This window comes from Rattus norvegicus, chromosome 15 (assembly GCF_036323735.1).
Source record: "Rattus norvegicus strain BN/NHsdMcwi chromosome 15, GRCr8, whole genome shotgun sequence".
Taxonomy (NCBI): Eukaryota; Metazoa; Chordata; class Mammalia; order Rodentia; family Muridae; genus Rattus; species Rattus norvegicus.
In genome coordinates, this window is record NC_086033.1 from 29,802,827 (window position 1) to 29,826,739 (window position 23,913).

The 23,913-nt window shown below is 40.3% G+C and overlaps 1 gene segment (V, D, J or C); it reads left to right on the forward strand.

Annotated features, from left to right (window-relative positions):
* Positions 1-3,002: 3,002 nt before the first annotated feature.
* On the forward strand, positions 3,003-3,587 carry LOC134482216 (T cell receptor alpha variable 23/delta variable 6-like). The segment is given in 2 exon segments: positions 3,003-3,054; positions 3,202-3,587. Coding segments are annotated over 2 exon segments (438 nt in total).
* The last annotated feature ends 20,326 nt before the right edge of the window (positions 3,588-23,913 follow it).

A 23,913-nucleotide genomic window follows, 5' to 3' on the forward strand; every position in this document is an offset into this window, starting at 1 on the left:
ACATTAACTTCTCTATTGTCCATCTCTAAGGTTGTCACCCACATGTGGTTCTTCTCAAGCCACACTGATATAACCCAGTGCTTTCCACTGGGAAATCTGTGTTTCATTTGAAGCCAGTTCAATCTTCTCCATCAAGATCTTCTCTGACTGGATGGGGAGGCGATATCCACACTCTTTCCTTCATCATCTTCTCTAGACACACAGGTATCTGTGGTCGTCTTCAGTTTTCTGTTCCTGAGTGCTGAGGCTAGTTCAAAGACTAGAACTGTGCCTGTCATGGAAAGACACGGAAACACAACCCAGAGAGTTGGAAGTTAGGCACTCAGCGAATGATAGCACTTCTTCCTCATCCTTCTTTGACTTTTTCAGTTTTCAAGTCTCTGTATTCAGTCACAGTCTTAAAATAAATATTCAATGAGAATCTTAGAGATAGTTGAAATCACCCATCCTCTCTGGCAGTATCAGAGACCCTCACCATTGATATGGAGCAGCTTTGGCCAATGTCTCCCTGCTGTGCATGTTACAGGACTTTTTTACCAAGCAGCCATGTGTCACTATAAGGACTGTTCAGGTGTCACTGTGCTGTGTGGCTCCATTTTCTCTGCTTCAGATCCTGTCCTAACTACCCTCGGTGCAGGACTGTAATGTAGAACTGGTAAAACGGAATAACCCTTTGTTGTTTTGGGTCAGAGTTTCATCATAGCAGGAAGTAATTAATACAGAAATTAATCCCAGGAGCATGAGGGTGTTGCTATGTCGAACCTGACCATGCTGCCTTTTGGGAAGATTGTGGGAGTCTTTTGGAATTTTGGAAGAGAAAGGCCATAAGTGCTCAGAATGTAATGAGCTCTACTGCTGGGGTGTTAGGACATAAGAATCATGTGAGATGTACAGACAGTGTAGGCCTGGCTTAGAAGATTTAAAAGAGAAGAAAAACCCTACCAGGACAGTTGATTAGATGATTTGAATTAAAATCTGTGCAAATGAATCCTCTGCTTTTTGGGGACAATTTGTTCTGAGGAGCTAGGCCTGAAGAGTCAGTTGTAATGAACATGGGATTAACTGAAGCAAATCTTCTTGGAATTCTCTCCTAAGGTTCCACACACAGAAACTGTGGTCTGGGGAGATCAGGGCTTCAACTGTAAAAACAACATAGCAATCAAAGTGTAAGAGTCTCACATATGACACCGTTTGCAGAGCAGAAGCTGCAGGACAGAAGGGAACATGGGAGAAGCTAAGGCTTAGCACCAGGAATTTACTTTGTCTGCTCCAAGTGGACTCTGGTTCTTACCACTTGGAGTAAGAAGTTTGTAACTTGTTTTGGATTTTACAGGAACAGAGTGTTAGAGAAGTTTAGATATTAAAAAGGTTTTGAACCTTTAAAGTACTTAAAATATTTTAAAAGACTGGTTATTTAAAAGTTATATTTTGTTTTATATTGTGATACTAAAATGAGAACTTGTAGCTCATTGTCGTTTAATAATGATTTTTATGTATCAGGTTGACAAGTGGTAAGTTGTGATGGATAATTTTTTGTCAACTTGAAAAGAAAGATTGTCGTTTAATAATGATTTTTATGTATCAGGTTGACAAGTGGTAAGTTGTGATGGATAATTTTTTGTCAACTTGACACAAAGTAGATACCCAGGAAAAAGGAACCACAATCCAAAACTTGTATTTGACTTACTAACGGTTCGGAGGCATGTATGTGAACATTTTCTTCATTGACAATTGATATGAGCTTGACATCCATGTTTGACATCCATTTTGGTAGATATCCCTGGGAAGCTTGCCTTTTCCAAAGTTAGATGTAGGAGGAGAGAATCTGGAGAACAAGAAACTGGGAGGAGGGTCTGAGAAGAGAGGGTAGAGGGGAAACTGTACGTGGGATGTTATATATGAAGGAAGAATAAATAAAAATAATTGATTCGGAAGTGCCCAGCTCACTGTTAGCACTGTCACTCTTGGGCAAGAGGTCCTTGATTGTATAAAAATCAAGATGTGCAAGCCAGGAGAGCAAGCCAGTGAGCGCTTTTTGTTTATGTTTCCTGACACGATTTCAGCCTGAAATCCTGACTTGACTTGTTTAGGGATACACAATAATCTGAAATGTAAACCGCAGAAATCATTTCCTCTCCAAGTTGCTTCTGGTCATTATATTTATCTTGGCAGTAGAAAAAAATAGCTAATTCACACACCAAAAGAGGCAGCCCATTCTTTGCGCTGGCTTTTTTATTTGCTAGCCTGTGGTGTCTTGTAGGAGCATTCCCCTTAGCCCATGTGTGTGTGTCTATGCTTCTAGGATTGAGAACCTTTAAATTTATCTTTTCTTTCATCACATCATCAAAGCTATCAGCACACATTAATTGTACAAATTACTGACTTGTGAAATATTAATATACACATATGTGGTGAGGTTTTTCATATTCATCTTGCCTTCACTCTTCATTGTCCTCTTGTTTTCTCTGCCCCTGTCCCCCTCCCCTTACGCATTTGTCTAACTTACAGTTTTAGGTCATCTTTACTTTCCCCCATCTTTATTTATTTGTGACTGTGTGTGTATGTGTGTGTGTGTGTGTGTGTGTGTGCTTTCATATAGAAGAATACTTATGTGATGTGTGTCCCTACATGTCTGCTTTACTTATAATATCACGTCCTTCAATACCATGCATGTTCCTACATATTTTGTGAGTTGCTATTTCCTCATAGATGAATATCACTCTGTTGTTTTAGGTACAAGATTTTCTCCATTCATCAGTAGACAGGGGGTGCATGAGCTGCACCTCCATTTTGGCAATGGTTTTAGTGCTAAAATAAATGTGCATATGCAGGTATCTCTTGAGCAAAATGGGAAGTACTTTCTATGTCAGAAAGAGCTTCAGACAAAGTGTTTGTGAAGGGTGGAGCCTGCTGAAAGGACTGAGGTGCCTGTGAAGTTGGAGTCTGTTCTGTGGGGAGATAAAAGGCCACCTGAGTTCCCCACATGCTTCAGTCTAGGAGGAATGGACAAGATCCTGACAGCATTGTTTTTACTCCTAGGCCTTCACCTGGCTGGTGAGTCATGGAGGAGAAACCCAAAGATAATGTGGATTAATGGATTAATGTGGAGGCACAAGAGAATTGAGGCACCAGGAAGTCATGATATCATAAGCAGGAAGTAATTCCTGGAAAGCTAACAACAGTTGTTATTTCTCTACACAGGGGTGAGTGGCCAGCAGGAGAGACGTGACCAGCAGCAGGTGAAACAAAGTCCCATATCTCTGACAGTCTGGGAAGGAGGACCCACATTTCTGAGCTGCAGTTATGAGGACAGCGCTTTTGACTACTTCCCATGGTATCAGCAGTTCCCTGGGGAAGGCCCTGTACCCCTGATAGCCATACGATCAGTGTCCAATAAAAAGAAAGATGGACGATTCACAGTCTTCCTCAGGAAAAGTGAGAAACAGCTCTCCTTGCACATCGAAGACTCTCAGCCTGGAGACTCAGCCACCTACTTCTGTGCAGCAAGTACACAGTGCTCTCCACACACCTGCAGCCCAGACCCAAACCTGCAGCTGAGGCTCCAGCAAAGCCCTGCTGCGGGCTGAGCCTGGCAGAGATGCACAGGAGTTGTCATTTGCAGGAGCAGGTGAAGGGGTCACTCAGTGAGTGTGAGGATTAGACCATTGGTCCAGAGACAGACCAAGCTGGAGTCATGGCTTGTTTTCTCCTGTCTCCCTCAAGAGCAGCTGGCGTCTTCCATCCATTCCCTTAGCTAGTTTAGATGAACCACTTTGCTGCGTAGTTGTATAAATAGTTCTTTGTGTGATTGGTTTGTGGCAACTATAAATTACAGAGTCCCTGTCTCCCTGCACTCTTGTCAACAATGTTCTGAATGTGTGGTGTTACAGTGCAGTGTCAGGAGGCAATGACTTTGATCCTGGGATAGGAATCACATAGAGCTTTCTTTTACCTTAATTTCCTCTGATGACCAGAGTAGTGGTGATTCACATGACCACTTCCTCTTGTTTTGCCTCTCATGTCATCTACCTCCAACAAATTCAAGTATGCAAAGCAGGAGGTTTTCACAAGGATGCAGTCATGTCTACAATAGACAGAAGACATCAGTGGGGAATGAAGAATTCAATTTCCTCATATAATGAAAATGCATAACCTTCACTAAAGAAATGATTTCACATGTATATTTCATAGATGAACAAAATATAAAGTGGATGTAAAACTCCTATCATATAAAATCAGCTCCCATCTGTACGGCCATCTGCAATGCACAGAATTGAAAAAGGACCTCTTATTGCATAACACTTTGCAAGGTTTACTCATTTGGTGCTGTAGAAATGCCAACCAGATTTCTAATGGAAAAACTTTCATTGTCTTATACGTTTAAATAGTTTCTTGTCACAGAGTTGATGTGACAAGATGGAAGCCAAGTGAGAAGGAATGTGAGCCTAGGATTGGGAATCTAGCCTTAGCAACACAGTGGAACTCTGTCTCAGGAGAACAAAATGAACAAAAACACTGTGGAAGATATTTAATTTAAGAATGTGAATGCTATAAATTCTCTTTCTCATCCACAGTGAATAGATTTTCAGTATCACAAAGGGAAAGTTACAAAGGAAAATAAAGCCAGTTGGCATTAAGCATAGGAGATATATCTCAAAATACCAGTAAGTGACCTTCCCATGTCCTTCAAAGTCTTCTATCCTTGTCACATTTTAAACTAGAGTCAGAAATTGGAAACAGTATTTGCATCTGATTGGGGTAGGATTCACAGAATGCAAACACTGAGCTGGACATCAGCAGGAGAGGGAATGCATACTTAAGGATGTACCACAGAGAATTTGGAAACTCTGGGTACCTTGAGGCCGAACCCTGAGCTTCCTCTGGAATGGAAGGCGGGAAATTATTTAAAGAGAGCTGAGAGAGAGTTTTGACAGATTGATGTAGTATAACATAACAATAACCAGTTCGGTGTCTTCCTGTGGTGGGCAAGCAAACGTCTGCTTTTGGAGTTTGAGGTTTGACATAAATTCCTTTGCCAGATGCATTTTCAGCCTGCAGTCAATTGTGTGTGTGGGTCTCCATGCTTCAGTGTCTGAAGAAATATTTTGGCCATTGCTGATGTAGTCATGGTTTTGTGAGAGAAAGATGATTTACAGAAGGGTTTTCTTTTTCTGAAAACTCTAACAATAACTGAAGAACAACACCAAGTATAGGCTCCTGTGACAGTGAATGGCATCACTGAACATCTAGATACTGAAGCTCCTCACTCTCATTCTTCTCCTTCTCCAACTCCTGCCAAGATTCCCAGAGCTATGTCATCGGATAAGCCTTTGTCGGGGCCATTGTCTCTTGAGGACCCAACACAACAGTTCAGTCTCACAAATCTGTTTTGATTTTAATTTTCTGTGATGTTTTGGAGATGTGAATTCCCAGTGGTTTTGGGTAAGGAGGAAGGAAGGGTAAGGATTTCTGGTTTGTCTCTGCAAAAAGCCAGGGTTGGTGATCATGTTTCACCTTTAATCAGACTGGAGTCAGAACAGTTGAAAGTTGAGTGAGTATAGGCAATAGAGTGGGGACTCATGCTTATCTTCCCAACTCCCCTTTCCAGTCTACCAACTTCATGTTCGTTCTCCCTCTCTCAGCTTCAAAAAACAAAATAAAACAAAAGTATCACCCACCCCAAACAACAAAATCAAAACCCACAAAATAATAATCAAAACAACAAACAGGCCAATATATTTAAACGTGCCAAAACAAAGCAAAACTGAAATGACAGGCGTAATGGGAGGGGAAAACCTGAATAAATATGCTATATGAACAAAAGTGTTGATTGTAAAAAGGAAGAAGCTATTGCAGTTGGTTCCTGGTGCTAAATGAAACCACTTTTCTTCCATGTCAACCACGACATCAGTGAGGCAGCTCTGTCTCCTAACTCCATTTTATGTCCGTTTTCACATTTCTCAGTCACATCTGCCTTGACCACACACACACTGGGAATCTCTGTAACCCTGACCTTGGTCCAGATATATTAACCAAAATTATATTCATACCAACTAAATATAAAATAAAATAATTGAAGATAGAGTCAAAATAAATGTTGTGTTGTGCCTGAAATTCCTACTATGTTCTGTCAAAATAGAAGTTACAAAGTTACTAAAACACTAGCTGAATTTTGATATAACTTTGTCTTTCACAGATTTTATAAAAATGCTGTATGCCTGACCTTTGACACCTTTGACACCAAGAGACTCTAAGGCATTACCATTTTATTGGTCACTGGCCAAAAATTAAAGGGCTCTTATAATCTTGATTACCCTAATTAGCATGGTAGTCTGCATTCCACCTACACTACAGGGCAGGACCCCTAACACATAATGGTTTCCACATTCTCTTTGTTTTGGTTTGTTTTTGTCTTTTCACTGTTTTTTTAATCTATTACATTTTTTAAAAAATAATGGCTTTGAGAGAGAGAGAGAGACAGAGAGATTGAGAGAGAGAGAGAGAGATCATGGAGTTGGGTTAGGTAGAAGGTAGGGGGAAGGATTTGGGAGGGGTTGGGGTAAGGGGAAAGAATATGATCAAAAATATTGCATGAAAAACTTGTTTTATGATGCTGTAAATAAAAATTAAAAAAATTAGTTCTGAGATGGCCCCTCAGACCTTATCACAGATCACAGATTGATTTATTAACTTTGATATTTTAGGTTATTATTTTTATTTTGATTAAAACATATTTATCTCATTTTCCCCTCCTCTTCCCTCCCTGAAACATCTTCTGTGTCCTCCACCTCCAGCTTTACCTAAGCTCTCCAATAGTAACTTCAAATCCGTGGCCACTGTTTCTATGGTTACCCTTTTACACACACACACACACACACACACACACACACACACACACACACACACACACCCCTCTAGTGTGTGTACATGACTATATAAATAAACCTGTTGAGTCTGGTGTTGTTTGTGTCCATATGATTTCTGTGCTGACCACTTGATGCTGTAGCATTCATCAAATGCTCCTCCCTGGGGATGTCCATTTGTCTCTGTACTCAGTTGTCTGTAGTTCTTTGTCTAGGGATGGAGCCCCATGACATTTACTATGTCTATGGGCGCCATCATTGTTCAGGACTAGTTATGCAGTCTGTTGTGGTATCACCCAAGAGCATTGCTTCCCTGTCATTTCTAACAGACAGTCTTACAGCAGACTTCCTGGCCTTCTCACTCTTAGACTTTCTTGCTACCTTCTTTTCTCCAGTGTTTTCTGAGCATTCAACATAGATGTAGATGTAGAGAGAGATTCAGCACCTTGTTGTAGATGTATAGAAGGGGCTGACTATCCCATGGCTTGTTGTCTATATTTTGACCCGTGGTGGTTTCCTATAATAGTCTCCATCTGCCGCAAAGGAAAGCTTCCTTGAGAAGTAGGAGATCTACACTTACTCATGGGCATAAGGAGGAGTATTTAGATTACAGTATAAAAGGTTTCTGGTTTAGTAAGAGGCAATAGTAGATTCTCCTCTAAGACCCATTATGTCATGAGGTCTGAGTAGTTAGCTACATTTTAATGCCAAGCTTTATTTCTCTCTTGCTGAGTGGGCCATGAGTCCCATTAGAGAGGCATTGTTTATAACCAATTTATTAGTGCTACCATTGCACCTTTGTAAGTACCTTGCAGGGTTCTCCACTAATGTGATTCATAAGAATCACGTCAAGGTAGAACTATTGGTGTCTTCCCTGCTTTGGCAACTTGAATGGCACCTTTTGATGTTATGAAAGTTAGCGGTCAGCAGCGAGGTTTTCAGGTCAGATCCAGTTCAAGTCTTTAAAGTCCTATAAACAACGTGCACTGTATCTTCAATAGGGACTTAACTTCAATCTCTGGGATCCAAGGGCAACAGGAATAGCCAGCACTCTTCCTAGAGCCTCTTGGATTTCCATGATCCACATATGGAAAGAAGTTTCTCATGCCTGGCATTTGGTTTCTTATTAGATGATCTGTCTCTTGAGGGGTATTGCCACCTTGACTGGGATAACTTCCTTAAAAAATACAGAGTGTAGTTCAGGTAAACATGAAACAATAAGTATCTTTAAGGCTATTTCAAACATCCTCAGTGGCATTTATACTTTCTCTTTCTCTCTCTCTCTCTCTCTCTCTCTCTCTCTCTCTGTCTCTCTCTCTCTGTCTCTCTCTCTCTGTCTCTCTCTCTCTGTATTGAACTTCCTCCCAACTTCTTAGCTAAGCACACCATTATCCCAATTTTCCTGAATTACTAATTTCTTTTTCTTATTTTTGAATATTAAGCTCCTTTCTTTTTTTTTTTTTTTTTTGGTTCTTCTTTTCGGAGTTGGGGACCGAACCCAGGGCCTTGCGCTTCCTAGGTAAGCGCTCTACCACTGAGCTAAATCCCCAGCCCCAGCTCCTTTCTTTTTAAAAGATTATATTGATTGATTGATAGGTTGGTTGGTTGGTTGGTTTTGTGTTTGTGTATGTGTGTGTATGCTAGCACACACATCTGTGTGAGTACACAAAGACTTGTGTATATACATGGTTGATCACTCCTGTGTGCATGTGAAGGACAAAAGATGGTGTCCAATCCCTCAAGGCTGGAGTCTGAGTTTTTGCAGGACACTTAGCTTGTCAAATGTTCTGGGAGCTGAGCTTCTACCTTTATTATTAGCAGCAAGTGCTGTTCACTGATGAGCTGTCTCTCTACCAATCTTAAACTTTGTCTTCACTAGGAAGTATTGTCTATCAATAAATCACAAGGAAAGACACAGGATCATTTAGAATAAGACCAATTGTTCAGCCCAGGACTCAAACCCAGTGTACTCCAAAGCCACATCTCAGAGTCTGTGGCTATGCAGGAGAACATCCACCTGCTCTGTGGAGAACTAGAGCAGGGGCAGAGCCCTGCCATCCTGAGCTCCTCAGGCTGCTGTGGCTCCCATGGTCTCCTGCTAAGTACAGAGACTGCAGTCCAGGGCATGTGATCTCAGCTCTCAGCAGTGAAGTGAACAGAGGAGGATACCTCAGAGTCCTCAGTAGTCTCTGATGTACTTGCTTATGGGTCACTTGATCTCAGAGAGGCCTGGAACTCTTTCAGGGACAATGTTTGTATTTTCTGTTTTGATTGCTTCCTGGGTTATTTTAATTCATCCGTTGGATTAACAACTACACCTGGAAGATGAAGAGCTACATTCAGAATAGGATACAGCAGGACACAGAAATTCCACCACCAAGTCACCTGGAATTAGCATGTTTCTAAGTACAGACGGTTTATGTGTAGCATGGACATGTAATAGGTTTGAGTCACAGAGAGACCTGGCAAGTTTATTATGAGACTGTTTTGTAAATTAAAAATACACAGAATTTAACAAGCAAGACTGAATCCTTCATGTCAGTGGGACAGAAACTTCAAGGACATGTAATAAGTATAGTTCTCTGTTTGGAGAGAAATGAACATACCTTCTGAATAAAACTTGATGTTAGACTTTAAAAACCTAATCATTTTTTGTAACAGTGGGTTTTTTAATTGGTGTAATGTCTGCCTGTCAATCTTCCCCTCCCCATCTCTGTATGTATGTTTCTCTGTCTGTTCATCTGTCTCTCTGTGTGCATATGTGTGTTTGTATATGTGTGTGTGTTTGTGTGTATGTATCTCTGTCTCTCTGTTCATCTTTCTCCCTGTCTGTGTATATTTGTGTTTCTGTGTGTGTGTGTGTGTGTGTGTGTGTGTGTGTCTGTGTGTGTGTGTAAACCAGTGGTCAAATTGTGTATCTTCCTCTATTGCTTTGTACATTTATTGATTGAATAATTGTTTATTTGATTGATTGATTAGTGTCTTTGGTTGAGGCTTTCACTGAGACTGAAGCCCACCGACTGACTGACCAGTGAGATTCCAGGATTCTCTCGTCTCTGCTTCTTAGTGCTCAGACTTCAGGTGCACCCACAGCAACTGAATTCATGTGTGACTGCTGGAGATGACTCATGATTCATAAGTGACCCCTGACACACTGAGCATCTACTTAGCCTTTAAAGATTATTATGTCATTCCTCTTACTATTTTACAGACTAGAAACAAACATGGATCTTTAATAATTCTGATCTACTATCCTTCACCATGTGATTTAAAACTAACTTTGTTCATTGTGGAATTTAGATAAACCAACACACTCACTAAGAAAGGAAGATTATTTCAGATCCCAAAGGTTCATGGGGTAATTTATGAGATCCTTGAGAACTTTTTTTCTTTATTAAGTTTAATAAGGCAACAGAATAGCACCCACGTGTTTAAAGCAGCTACACCCTCAGCAGGCACGAGTTTTCTGAAGCTCCCTTTTCTAAGTGCTGCCTCTTTTGACTACTAAGAAAAACAAGGAAGCAAGTAAAGGTCTGTGGTGAGCTACACATTTGATCACTGTGTACGGAACTTGTGGCCTATGATCACACAAAACCCCATTTCCTGCTTGAGGTAATGAAAGACACACAGGCAGTTCATGTGCACACTGCCTGTTGCTCAGACTGAGAGCTGAGCTGAGCTGAGGTGGAACAGACACACTCCTGCAGAGGGACATGTGCCACATTCCTCCTCAGAGCCTGCTCTGTGTGCTGGTGGCCTTGGCTTTGTCTGGTATGATGCATCACGTATAACTAAGTGTATCTAACAGGAAGCATTGCCCCAGGCAAATGACGGTTCCTATAGATACGAGGGGCAAGAAGGAGTTGAGGGAAGCCAGAGAAATTTGTATTCAGTTGCCTTTCTCTTTGGGTCCTAAGGGGCCCAATTCCAACAATGTTTGGTTCACACTTCCACAGGATAAGCTTTTAATTCGTTCTTCTGGTTGTTTTGCAGGATGTAATATGGCCCAGAAAGTGACTCAAGCTCACTCATCAGCAAGCAGGCAGGAGGGGGAAGAAGTCACCCTGGAGTGTTCATATGAGACAAGTTATGGCACATATTATCTTTTTTGGTACAAGCAGCTTCTTAGTGGAGAGATGGTTTTCCTTATTCTCCAACCTTCTTTTGATTCTCAGAACCAGAGGAGCGGCCGCTATTCTGTAATCTTCCAGCAATCACTCAAGTCCATCAGCCTTGTCATTTCAGCCTCTCAGCCAGAGGATTCGGGGAAGTATTTCTGTGCTCTCTGGGAAACTGACACAGTGTTTGAAGTGATAGCACAAGCTGAACAAAAACTGGGGCTCCTTAAGCAGAGGCTCCCTGAGAGAGGGAGCCCAGCTGAGATGCACACCTGCACATCCTGAACAAGAAGATCTCAACTGTGGATGCCCCGTCTGTGGTCTGCATGAGAACTGTGTTTCTAAGTAAAACCTCAGGGCATGCAATTTAGAAATAATTATCGTGAGCGGCTTTGTATACTACACTGACTTAAAACAGAGTTAAAAATAGACTGCTGAGAATATGTGTAATATTTTCTTCACTTGGGAATCTTGCACCACAATAATTTGAAGTTTCTCTTTAATTTGTTAACAGAACATACCTCAGAGGAGGCATCTGGAATAGCAAAGAGCATAATTTCCTGGAGAAAGCTACACTCAGAAGGAGATCCAGCATGAATGTGGTAGTCAGAGACAGACTATAAGGATTTCTCTCCATGAAATACTGGTGGTGACTCCACCAATCTTTACCTTTGTATCTAATGCTGAGCCTGAGGTACTGAAGTTCAGCTTAACCAGCAGTTGGGGAGGACAGGTACATGAGCATAGCACCTGGCTGTCCTGAGATTTGTAAGAATTCAGTGAGACCCAGAAAGCCAATGGAATCTAGAAGGATAAACCTCCCTCACCTCCTCAGTCCCTCTGGTTTGGGGGAGCATCAGAAATCACGCCATTTGCCAATGTGATGCACACAGAATCGACCTGAATAAAGAAAAGCTGTAGAAGTGAGGAGTAGAGAGTTAATGGTAAAGTGAGCTGGAATCTAATGGACATCAAATATTTATGGGGCCTGAATCTGCAGGGCTATATAAAAATAATTAAATACATCACACCTGTTTCTTAAGTCTTCTACAGCTGCCTTTTCCATGTCCACCCCCAAAACACAGCAACATGGAGAAGGAAATTCTGAGAAATGTGTTTCCAGATATGTTTTTAAAGATTATTTTTATATCATGTGTGTAACCTTTTTGTCAGCATGTATATGTGTGTACTGGGTGAAGTCTGGTGCTCATGGAGGCCAGAAAGGGATATTAGATTCTGGAAATTGGCGTTATTAGAGGAAAGGATTTACCACGTGGAGGTCAGGCACTGAATCTAAGTCCTCTGCAAAAGCAGTGACTGCTTTTAATTAGGGAGTGTATGATCCAGGTCCTGTTTCTAGGTAATTTGCATAAACTGTACATGATAAAGAAGGTAAATAACTTCAATTCACCAATTAAAAACCATAGGCTACCTGGGGGCATTGACAAAGAATACTATCTGTGTCTCCAGGAAACACTTCCCGTAGCTAAGGACATCAAACACTGAAAGTCCAACCATAGAGATCAGCATCGGAAGTAATTGACAGCTGTAAACATGGCACTGCACGTCTCATATTTGACAAAGGAGACTTCAGGCCACAGCTAGTCAGAGAGCTGAGGAGAGCCACTGCATAGCCACAGAGGGTAAGTCTTGTGCATGTGAGTACACGGAGCATGGCTCCCGGTTCAACAAAATAAACTCTAATTGACAGAAAATGTCACATGGGTCCCTAATCACTAATGATCTTAGACTTCAATGTTTCACTGTGACTTTAGCAAGTCTTCCTAAATTAAAAACCAACAAGGAAACTTCAGAGCAGAAGGATTCTGCAAGTCCACCTCTCTGAGTTTGGCAGGAGAATCCCAGGCAGGGAAGGGAAGCCAATGTGCACTCAGAGAACTCACTGAATGCAAGCGACAGAATCTTAGCAGACGCAAAATTTATATTCTTTACTGTAAGAAGCAAAAGCCTGAGAAGTCAACAAGGACACAAATTTAAAGAACGTTTTAATGAATAAATAAGTGTAATATCCTATGAATTTGTTAGTAGTTGTCCTTTTTAACGGTTCCTCAGGAGTGGTATAGCTGGGTCCTCAGGTGGTAGTATTCCAAATTTTCTGAGGAACGTCCAGATTGATTTCCAGAGTGGTTGTACCAGCTTGAAATCCCACCAGAAATGGAGAAGTGTTCCTCTTTCTCTACATCCTCGCCAGCATCTGTTGTCACCTGAGACTTTTATCTTAGCCATTTTGACTGGGGTGAGGGAGAATCTCAGGGTTGTTTTGATTTGCATTTCCCTGATGACTAAGAATGTTGAACATTTCTTTGGGTGCCTCTCAGTGATTCAATATCCCAGGAAATTGGACACAGTACTACCTAAGGACTCAGCTATACCATTCCTGGGCATATTCCCAAAAGATGCTCCAACATATAACAAGTACAGATGTTTCACTATGTTCATAACAGCCTTACGTTTAATAGCCAGAAGCTGGAAGCAACCCAGATGCCCCTCAACAGAGGAATGGATACAGACAATGTGGTACATCTACACAATGGAGTATTACTCAGCTATTAAAAACAATGACCATGAAATTCATATGCAAATGGATGGAACTAGAAAATATCCTGAGTGAGGTAACCCAATCACACACAAAAAAAGAAACACACACACACACACACACACACACACACACACGGTATACACTTACTGGTAAGTAGATATTAGCCCAAAAGTTTGAATTACCCAAAATGCAATGCACAGAACACATGACGTTCAAGAAGAAGGATGACCAAAGTGCGGATACATCCATCCTTAGGGGGAACAAACATATTCACAGGAAGAGATACGGAGGCAAAGTTTGGAGCAAAGGCTGAAGGAAAGGCCATCCAGAGACTGTCCCACCTGGGAATCCAGTCCATGTCCATACAGCCACCAAACCCACACAATATTGCTGATGCCAAGAAGTGCATGCTGACAGTAGCCTGATATAGCTGTCCCCTGAGAGTCTCTGTGAGAGCATAACAAATACAGAGGCGAATGCTCACAGTCAATCATTGAACTGAGAATGGGGTCCCCATTAGAGGAGTTAGAAAAAAGGATTGAAGGAGCTGAAGGGGCTTGCAACCCCAGAACAACAATACCAACCAACCAGAGCCCCCAGGGACTAAATCACCATCCAAAGAGTACACATGGACAGACCCATGTCTCCTCTGCAAATTCAGAGGATGGCCTTGTTGGGCACCAAAGGTAGGAGCCCTTGGTCCTGCCAAGGCTAGACCCCCCAGTGTAGGGGAATATCAGAACATGGAGGGGAGGTGGGAAGTGTTGGGTGGTTGGGTGGGAGAAAGGAGATAACATTTGAAATGTAAATAAAAAATATCCAAAAAATTATCACACAGTGTTTGTTCTGACAAAGAAAAAAATGTTTTTGACCAAATCTACCACCAGAGGTCTAACTGAAGAATTTGATATTTGAGCTGAGCTCCTGGCTGACCTCTAGTGCTCATGAATTAAATTGGAAGAACACCTCGTGGTAGCAGTAGCTATCATTGCTGATTTGCAGTTAGAAGTTTTTGACAATCATGGCAGGGGAGGATCCAGGAAGAAGGTTATATTTTATCTACAGCTGTCAGATACAATGCTGATTCATGTAGCAGTGCCAAGTATGCTTCATCTACGTTCTGCACTGGTTAGCAGAAGACTACTTAAGGTATGGGACTTGCCTTGTTGTCCAAGGTGGGGCATTTTTCTTGCTAAGTGAAATTCATGCTATATGTTGACCTTCTTCGTACTACAGAAATATCCTGAGATCTAGGAACAATGCACTGATAGAGAAGAAGCTGCTGTAGGTAGTGTATCATAGTGAGCTCTTGTTGCCTTCTATCGTGCATCTACCCTTCCAACTTAATGAACAGTTTCCCCGTTGGCAGTAGGATGGGAGACTGATCACAGATATCTATGAGAAGCCATGAAAGCTGTCATTAAGTTGCACTGTCAAACAGAACTCAGAAGACTCTATGAGTTTGTCTTATGAGAGACACTGGAACTTCAGAGCATGCCTGTTAGTCTGTATGGAGTGCATGATAAGCAAATCCAGTTAAGCTTTTGAAGTAGGGGCACTTCTGAGCTGTGTGGTTTCCATGTGCTTTCTTGTTCAGTACTTAGCAGACATGCCAAAGATGTTGAATCTTCTGTCGTGGGACAGCATAGCAATGTTCAGGAGAATAGGGCTTGGGTTCAAGTTCTGGACTTAGTAGCTGAGGGAACTTGAGCAGACTGCTTCACGAATTTTGTGCTTGATTTCCTCATTCCTGGATATGATTATTCTTAATATCTACTGCAAATTTCGCTATGATGGCTGCCAATTCTTAGTAACCCATGTCAAAAAGTGTAAAAAGTCAATTACACAAAAGGAAATTGTGTGTATCAGGAAATGAATGCTTGTCAAGTGCCACAAAATGCCCATCACAGCCTGGCTTTCCTGTGCTCTTGTTGTGATGTTGTCTTAATGAACGACACATCTGTGCTTCGCTGCATTCCTTTGCAATTAAGTATTTGTTAGAGTTCTCACAGGGGAAGAAATTACAGTCACTAAGAGAATCTTAATTATTTTTAGTCAATGTGCACAATAATGTGTTCTTATGACATTTTCATCCAAATATATCATCGTTTGCTCATATTTACCTCAACACCATCCCTTGTACCATCCCTACTCCTGCTAGTGTTATCTTCCTACAAATGTTCCCAGTCTGCATTTGTCTCTCCCTTTTTCTCTCTACATATATGCATAATATATACAAATGATATACATGTACATATGCATCATATAGACACATCATATACATATACACGTATACGTGTATAGTACATGCAACCTACTGACTCCATTTGGTATTGTCCATATATACATGTGTTTAGACCTGATGAGACAGGATTGGAAAACCTATGTGGGAGTTTGTTGCTGGAGGAAACTGATTCTACCTCTGTTTGCAGCTTTTATCACCTTATTCTTTGTATTTTGGTGAACCGTGAATATTTGTCCTATTTGAATGGGGACCTTCAGAGATTTGTCTTGGGAAATTGTCTTGTTTGTTAATAACTGCTGGGAGGTCCAGCCCATTATGGGCCAGATCATCCTAGCCAGATGGTCCTACATTGTCTAAGAAATCTCTGTGTACAAGGTGACCTGCAGGACAGATAGTAAACAGCATCTTTGTTCATGCTCTATCCTTTTGGCTGGAAAGTGGCCAGAGGTAATACTGGATAAAATAGCAGGCAGGGCTGCTTTCAAGTTTCTGCACTGACTTCTCTCAGGGATAGACTATCATCTGGAATTATAAGCTAAGATAAAGCTTTTTTCTTTCCCAAGTTGTTGCTTTGTTTGTTTGTTGTGGTCATAGCAACAGATACCAATTCCACTAAGTCTGGTCAATATTTATATTGGTGTGTGCATGGGAAACCTACAAATGCCTACATCTTCAAAGAAGAGTTATTTGCCATTCTCCAGAAGTTATCAGCTGACAATAGTCCTTTGCATGGAGTGAGGCCCACGAAGCAGTTCCCTATTCATGTGGCATATTTGGCTGGCTTAGTCTCATGTAAGGAGAGGTCATGTCAGAAATCACATATGCTAGGAATTCATAACTATGACAGCCATGTCATGCTGGGAAAACAGCAATCCCCAGCAATCCTTCCTATCTTCAGGCTCTCAGATCTCTGTCTGTATATCTACTTCCCCGCCTCCCTGTCTGTCTGTCTATCTACCTAATCTATCTATTTTTTCACAATATTTTGAGACGGGTTTTTCTCTGTTGCCCCAGATGTTTTGGAACTTGCTTTGTAGATCAAGTTGGCCTCAAACTCAGAGATTAACCTGACTTAAGTACTGGAATCACAGGTGCATGCCACCACCACCCAGCTTTGATATTTGTTCTACCTCCTTTTCTTGAATGTTCCGTGAGCCTTTATCAGAGAGGCTAATAAAAATGTCCCACTTAGGGTTGAACACTCTCAGTTGTTTATTTTTAGTTCTTTGATTTCTGCATTGAATGGTGCCCAATGCAAAAAGAAGCTTTTTGACACCACTGGCAGCCTAGGGGTATAAACATAAACATTTTGTCCTAGCTTGTGTCTCTGTTGCTGTGATAAAAATAACATCAACAGGGGATTATTCCACCTTGCCAATTCTAACCTGTCCTACAAGGAATCTAAGGCAGAAACTCAAGGCAGGAGGCCAGAACTGAAGCAGAGATAATAGAAAAATTTTGCTTTCTGGCTTTCTGGATTTCTGGCCCACTCAGCTTTCTTAGAGAAGACAGGACCACCTGTCCAAGGAGGATATCTGTAGTGGACTGGGCCTGCTCACAGACATTATTAATCAAGATAACACTACACAGATATGGTTAGACACCATTCTGAGTGAAGAGATTGCTCAGTTAAAGTTTTTTTTCTTCCCAAATGACTGTAGATTGTATTGAGTTGCCTAATATAAATGCCACAGTGGAACACTTGTGTATTTGACATAAGCATACCAGTACTAAGTCATAACCTTTCCTTTCTTGGTGATTCCTAGGATTTCATGTTACTGTTACAATATATAACAGAGTATGACTTTAAAATGTTCACAGTCTTTAAACAATTCACATCTTCAGAGACCTTTTAAATGCTGTTAAAATCCAACTTAATATCTTAAGGATGTATTGTTGCACAATAAGAACAAATTAAAACCAGGGAACAGCTACAATCAGATTAAAGATAAGCCCACCAGCGTGAATGTTCATTGTTTGGTGTCTGGAACTCACTCATGATTTTCTGAGCTCCAAGGGGCTTGGCTATCTCCACTTCAACAGCTTTGCCATGCACAGCACATGTGGCTTCTTTCATAGGCTCAAGGTGTGCCCACCCTAGAGCTGCCACTGTTCCTGATGACGGACTGTCCCACAGCCACGTCCTAATGTCTTCAACATGTCAGAGTCTACTTCTGCTGAGGCTGCACCCTCATTAGAGGTCTCTCCATGCTGTTCACCATTGACTCCTTTAATCTTGATCCCCAGTGAAATTATGTCTATACATCTTCATCCTGCCATTTTAATTGTTTGGTTCTGTAGTACATTTGAAATCTGTAACTCCCTCACCATCTTTGTTGTTTGTGATTGCTTTAGCTCTCTTTGGTCTTTTGTACCTCCATACAAATTTTGTAGATCGTTTTTCTCTCTTTGTCTATGAAAAATGGCTTTTAAATTTTGTTTAAGATTTACATGAATTAATCTTGTAAAACTTGCAATTCTAACAAAAACCAGAATGTACATAAGATACAATCATAGTAAAAAAAAAAAAAACCTGGTATATTCTTAATGTGATTTCCCTTGTCTTATCTTTTCAGTAATTAGTATTTGAAGGTCTCGTCTTAAATTTGGTTAATTTGTACTTAATTTTGCACAGGGTGACAGCCAACATTTCATTCTTCTTCATAATCTGTTTTTCACCAGCACCATTTACTGAAGAAAATGTCTTTTCACCATTGCATGTGCTAGAGTTGTGTTGTTTTACTTCTAAGTCCTAAAGTCCAATTCCACTGGTGTGTTTGTGTGTGTGTGTGTGTGTGTGTGTGTGTTTGTGTGTGTGTGTGTGTGTGTGTGACTTGAGTTTTGTAGCAGGTAATGCAGATATCACAGGATATTTTCATAGATTTCCTTCAGTTTCTACAAATGGAACATTTTGAAAAGCATGGTTATACTTCGTTAAAGTTCTGGGAGAATCTGGCATTCAGTGTCCTGTCCTGACCATTTCTCTGTGTGGAGGCTCTGGTTGCTTCGCTTTCATTGCCTGCTATGGATTTATTTATGTGGTTTAGGTCTTCCTGAAGTAAATCCAGTAATTCATATATATATTCAGGAAATTATCTACTTTTATATTTTCATCTACTTTTCTATTTTCATCCTCTTAGAGTATAGTTTTAAAATAAACAGCCGTAACAGCCCATAGGATTTATGTATAACTCTTATACCACCCATTTTACCTATAGCTTTATGAATTTGTGTTAGTCCATCTCTTGGTTAATGGGGATAAGGATTTTCAGTCTTTTCCTTTAACAAACTATCTTTGTTTTATTTTTAAATTTTTGTCCTATACCTTCCATTTCGTTTTCTGCATTATATTACTTGTGTTCTATTACTTCTTCTGTTTTGAGGTTTTGCTTCTTTCTTTCTCTAGGACCTTGTGGTGCATCATTAACATTAGTTTGTTTAGTTAATTATTCTCCTGCTTTATTTTTATCTTGCCTATCTTTTAGTTGTGACTTGTGAATGTCATAATATATAACTTTTGTTTAATCAAATTCAATCCTAATTCCCCAATTTCTAAACCCTCTCCTATTCAACTCATAACACCCTTCCCATAAACCTCAAGTCCTATCTTTGTTTAGAGCTACTGAGTCTACTTAGAATTTTCAGTATGTGGATGAATGTGGAACCATGTCCTAGATCATCGGTAGATGTCCATGGCAACATGACTGAAGAATACTGACTCCATGAGCCTTCTCCCCATCTATGTGGTAATTTTGGATGGCTTGATTGTATAATCTTGTGCATGTATCACAGCCAATTATCCATTCAATCACTAATGGACCCTTACTTTGTTTCCACGTCCTAGCTATTGCAACCAGTGTAGCAATGAACAGGGATAAACAGTTATCTTTGTAGTAAGGATACGGTGTCCTTTGAGAATCTGTCCTAAAGTGGTATAGCTGGATCATATGGTTGGGCTATTTTAACTTTTCTGAGTAACACCGACATTAGTTTCCATAGTGGTGACACTAGTTTACACTACCAAAAGTGATTAAGAATCCCCCTGTCTCCACATCATCATCTGTCATTTTTCTCTTTGCCATTCTGACTGGAATAAGACTAAACCTTAAAGCAGTTTTAATTTAAATACCATCCTGAGTGAGGTAACCCAGTACAAAAGAACACACATGGTATGCACTCACCGATGAGTAGATATTAGCCCAAAAGCTTGGAACACCAAAGAAAAATTACACAGATCACATGAAGGTCAAGAAGAAGGAAGGCCAAAATGTGGGTACTTCAGTCCTTCTTAGAATGGAGAACAAAATACTCACGGGAGGAAATACAGGGACAAAAAGTGGAGTAGGGACTGAAGAAAAGGTCATCCAGAGACTGCCCCACCTGGGGAATCCATTCTATATTTAGCCACCAAACTAAGTCACTTTTGCTGCTGCCAAAAAGTATTTGCTGACAAGAGCCCAATATGGATGTCTCCTGAGAGACTCTGCCAGAACCCTACTGAAATAGATGAGGATGCTTGCAGCTAATCACTGGACAAAGCATGGGGACCCCAGTGGAGGAGATAGAGGAAAGACTAAAGAAGCTGAAGGGGTTTGCAAACCCATAGGAAGAACAACAATATAAACCAGGCAGACCCCACCAGAGCTCCCAAGGCTAAACCACCAACAAACGAGTCCACATAGAGAGACCCATGTCTTCAGCCGCATATGTAGCAGAGAATGGCATTGTCCAGCATCAATAGGAGGAAAAGCCCTTGGTTCTGTGAAGTCTTGTTTCCCCAATTTAGGGGAATTCCAGGGTGTTGAGGTTGAAGTGGGTAGGTCGGAGTGGGAACATCCTCATAGAAGCAGGGGGAGGAGGAGGAAATATGGGAGGAGGAGGGGCATTTGAAATGTAAATACATAAAATATCCAAGAAAAAAAACAAAAAAAAATTAGCTTTAATTTTCTTTTCCATGATGGGTAATGATTTTGATATATAAAAAAATTTATATTTGTATTTCTTCCTTTAGAAACTATCTTTATTTCAAATCCCATTTTTTATTAGGTTGTTTTGTCTTGCTATTTCGTACTTGTCTTCAGCAGTGTGTATCTGAGAAAGGTGTCTCCATTCCCTAGGCTGCCTCTTCACTCACATGATGGTCTTCTGTGTGGTATAGAAGGTTTCAGTTTCACAGAGTCCTGATCATTGATTGACAGTCTTGGTGCCTGTACTACTGGAGCCCTGTTCAGAAAGTGCCTTTAAGTTGAAGCAAATTCCCTACTTTCCCTTCTAACAGTTCAGGACATCAGGTCTTATGCTGAGGCTCTTGATACACTTGGAATTGAGCTTTGTTCAGAGTGAAATATAAGGATCTAATTATAGTTTGTAGGATAAAGCCTAACTATCACAGTTGATGTGTTCTTTTTTGAAGAGTTCTTAAGTTTGATTGAAAGTCCTTTGTTGAGAGTTTTTGCTTGTATGTACATTACGGAAATTTGTCAATTTTTTTTCTTTTTGTTAATTTTTTTTACTGGATTTGATATCAGGGTAATACTGCATTCATTAAAAGAATTTAGAAATATCCCTTTCTTGTGGATTTATGGAATAATTTGAGGAATACAGTGTCAGTTCTCTGAAGGTCTAATAGAACTCTGTGCTGAATTCATTTGGCCCTTGTCTTTTTCTGGATGGAGAAAGGATTTTGTTTGTTTGGTTTTGTTTTTGTTGTGTTTTGTTTTGACAAAGTCTTTCTGTGTTGTAGCACTCACTGTCCTGGAGCATGCTATGTAGACAAGGCTGGCTTGTAACTCAGAGTTATTCAACTGTCTCTGCCTTCCTACTGCTAGGATTAACAGCATGTGTCTTTTTGCCTTCCTAGATAGGGGATTTTAATTACAGCTTTCATCTTGTAGATTGTAAAATGTCTTCTTCAATGTTTTTACTTCATTTTGATTTAACTTTGGTAAGTCTTAGGAAATTGATCTGTTCTCTTTAGATTTTCTAAAAGGACTTAAACATAAATGTTTGTAGTACATTCTTCTGATTTTATGAATTTCTTTTGTGTCTGTTATAATATCTCCTTTTCATCTATAACTTTATTTAATTTTGACTTTATCACTTTCTTTTGATTAATTTTGAGTTTATCACTTTCTTTGGGTTAATTTGGGTAAAAGCATAATAGTCTTTTTAAAGACCGACCCTGGGTTTAATAAATAAATTGCATTTCTTGCTTTTAATTAAATTCATCCCTGATTTGATTATTTCTTTCTATTTATTATTTTAGGAGTGTCATTTCTAAGAACTTTCTAAGGCTTTTCAGTGTATATTTAGCTACAAACTGGATATTTCTCAATTTGTTTGAAGTAGGTCCATCTCCTTTGCTGGGTGTGGTAAACATGCCTTCAACCCCAGCACCCAGGAGGTAGTGGCAGGTGGATGTTTGTGACTTTGAGGCCAACCTGGTGAGAACTACATAGTGAATTCCAGGACAACCAGGATTAGAAATAGAGACACTGTCTCAAAAAAAAGAACAAATAAATAAACTTCCTTCGTATAAATGCCTCCAGTGTGCCTCATAAATATTGTTATGTTGTGTTTTTATTTTCTTTGAATTCTAGGGATTTAATATTTTCCATCTTGGATCCATTACCAGTCACTAGTGTGGTACTTAGTCTCCATGGCTTGTGCCCGTGCTGCAGTTTCCACTGCTTTTATCAGCCATCTTTATTGAATTATTATGAGATATAATACAAGATTTTATGACAAATGTCCTCCATTTGTTGAGACTTGCTTTCTATCCTAATGCATGGTCAATCTGTAAACATTTTCATGGAGCATTGAGAAGTGTGCATATTCTCCAGTGCTTGGATTCAATATTCTATGTAATCTATTCTATTGGTAAGACTTTTCACCGAAGTCTCATTTCATTGAGAGTTTATTTCTCTGCTACATTTCAGTTTCAGTTTTCTTCAGCAATTTTATCTTGGTGTTAAACTGTATTTTCATGACTGGGATATAATTCCTTATTTCATTCATTTCTTTGGTTTGTTTGCTTTGCTTTGATTTGTTTTGTTTTGTTTTTACTGTATTTGTGTCTGTGTTCAGTTGTTTAAGCACACTTAAAATCACTCTTTTGAATTCTTTGTCTGGAATTTCTTCCAGGAAAGGTGTATGGGATTAGTGATGTGTGGAGTAGACCTATATCTTGGTTTTACACTTGCTTCTGTGTTGAAATTTCACATCTACAGTACATCATTGGTTATGGTTCTTCCTTCTCCTTTTCCTTCCTTTACTACTCCTCCATCCCATGATCCTTATTCAGTCTGCCTTTCTTCTTAGTAGAGGCATGTATAATGTACAGGAAAAGATTAAGTGTGAGTAATTTTCCTACATGGGTCTGGTACAGAATGTTCCAGAATGGAATGTGCTATCCTAAGCTGGAGCAGTCAGGTAGCCTGTTTGTTACAAAAGCCTGTGGCCTGGGCTGCTGGAACGAAGTTCCTAGAGGTTTTAGATGGATCTAGTGCAGCAGGCTGGCCAGGGACTGGAGGATAGTTTCTGAGATGTGTACACCTAAGCAGGGGAAACAAATCCTTTTCTGAAGGAAGCCCATGGATTGTGTTTCTTGTTTACTAAGTTTCTGGGTTGGGTAGGCATGTAAGCATAGGAGTCCATGTTTCCTACTTGTTGTAGGAAGCTGAGTATGCTAGATTTCTGGAGCAAATTCAAGGGATTCCTGGGAGCTGTTGGTAGATCTGGTTCATGTGCCCATGGACAATCATGAAGTTTAGTTCCCAGGTGGTACAATTGGGTTTCACCAGAAGAGGGTTTCTCTGCTATTCTAATGAAAGATTTATAATTATAAACCTTTCTTTTAAAACTGAAAACTTCTGTAAACATTTTTACCTAAAACTCTTATTGAGAGAGAGGGGGGAGGGAGGGAGGGAGAAAGAGAGAGAGAGAGAGAGAGAGAGAGAGAGAGAGACAGAGAGAGAGAGAGAGAGAGAGAGAGAGAGAGAGAACCTGGTGGCTAACTAACATTTGATGGATAAAATATGCACACGTCTTTGGAAGGTAAGTATGCTCACCATCACACCATCAAGCCCCATTCATCTTTACATAGAACATGCTAAATAATAATGAGGA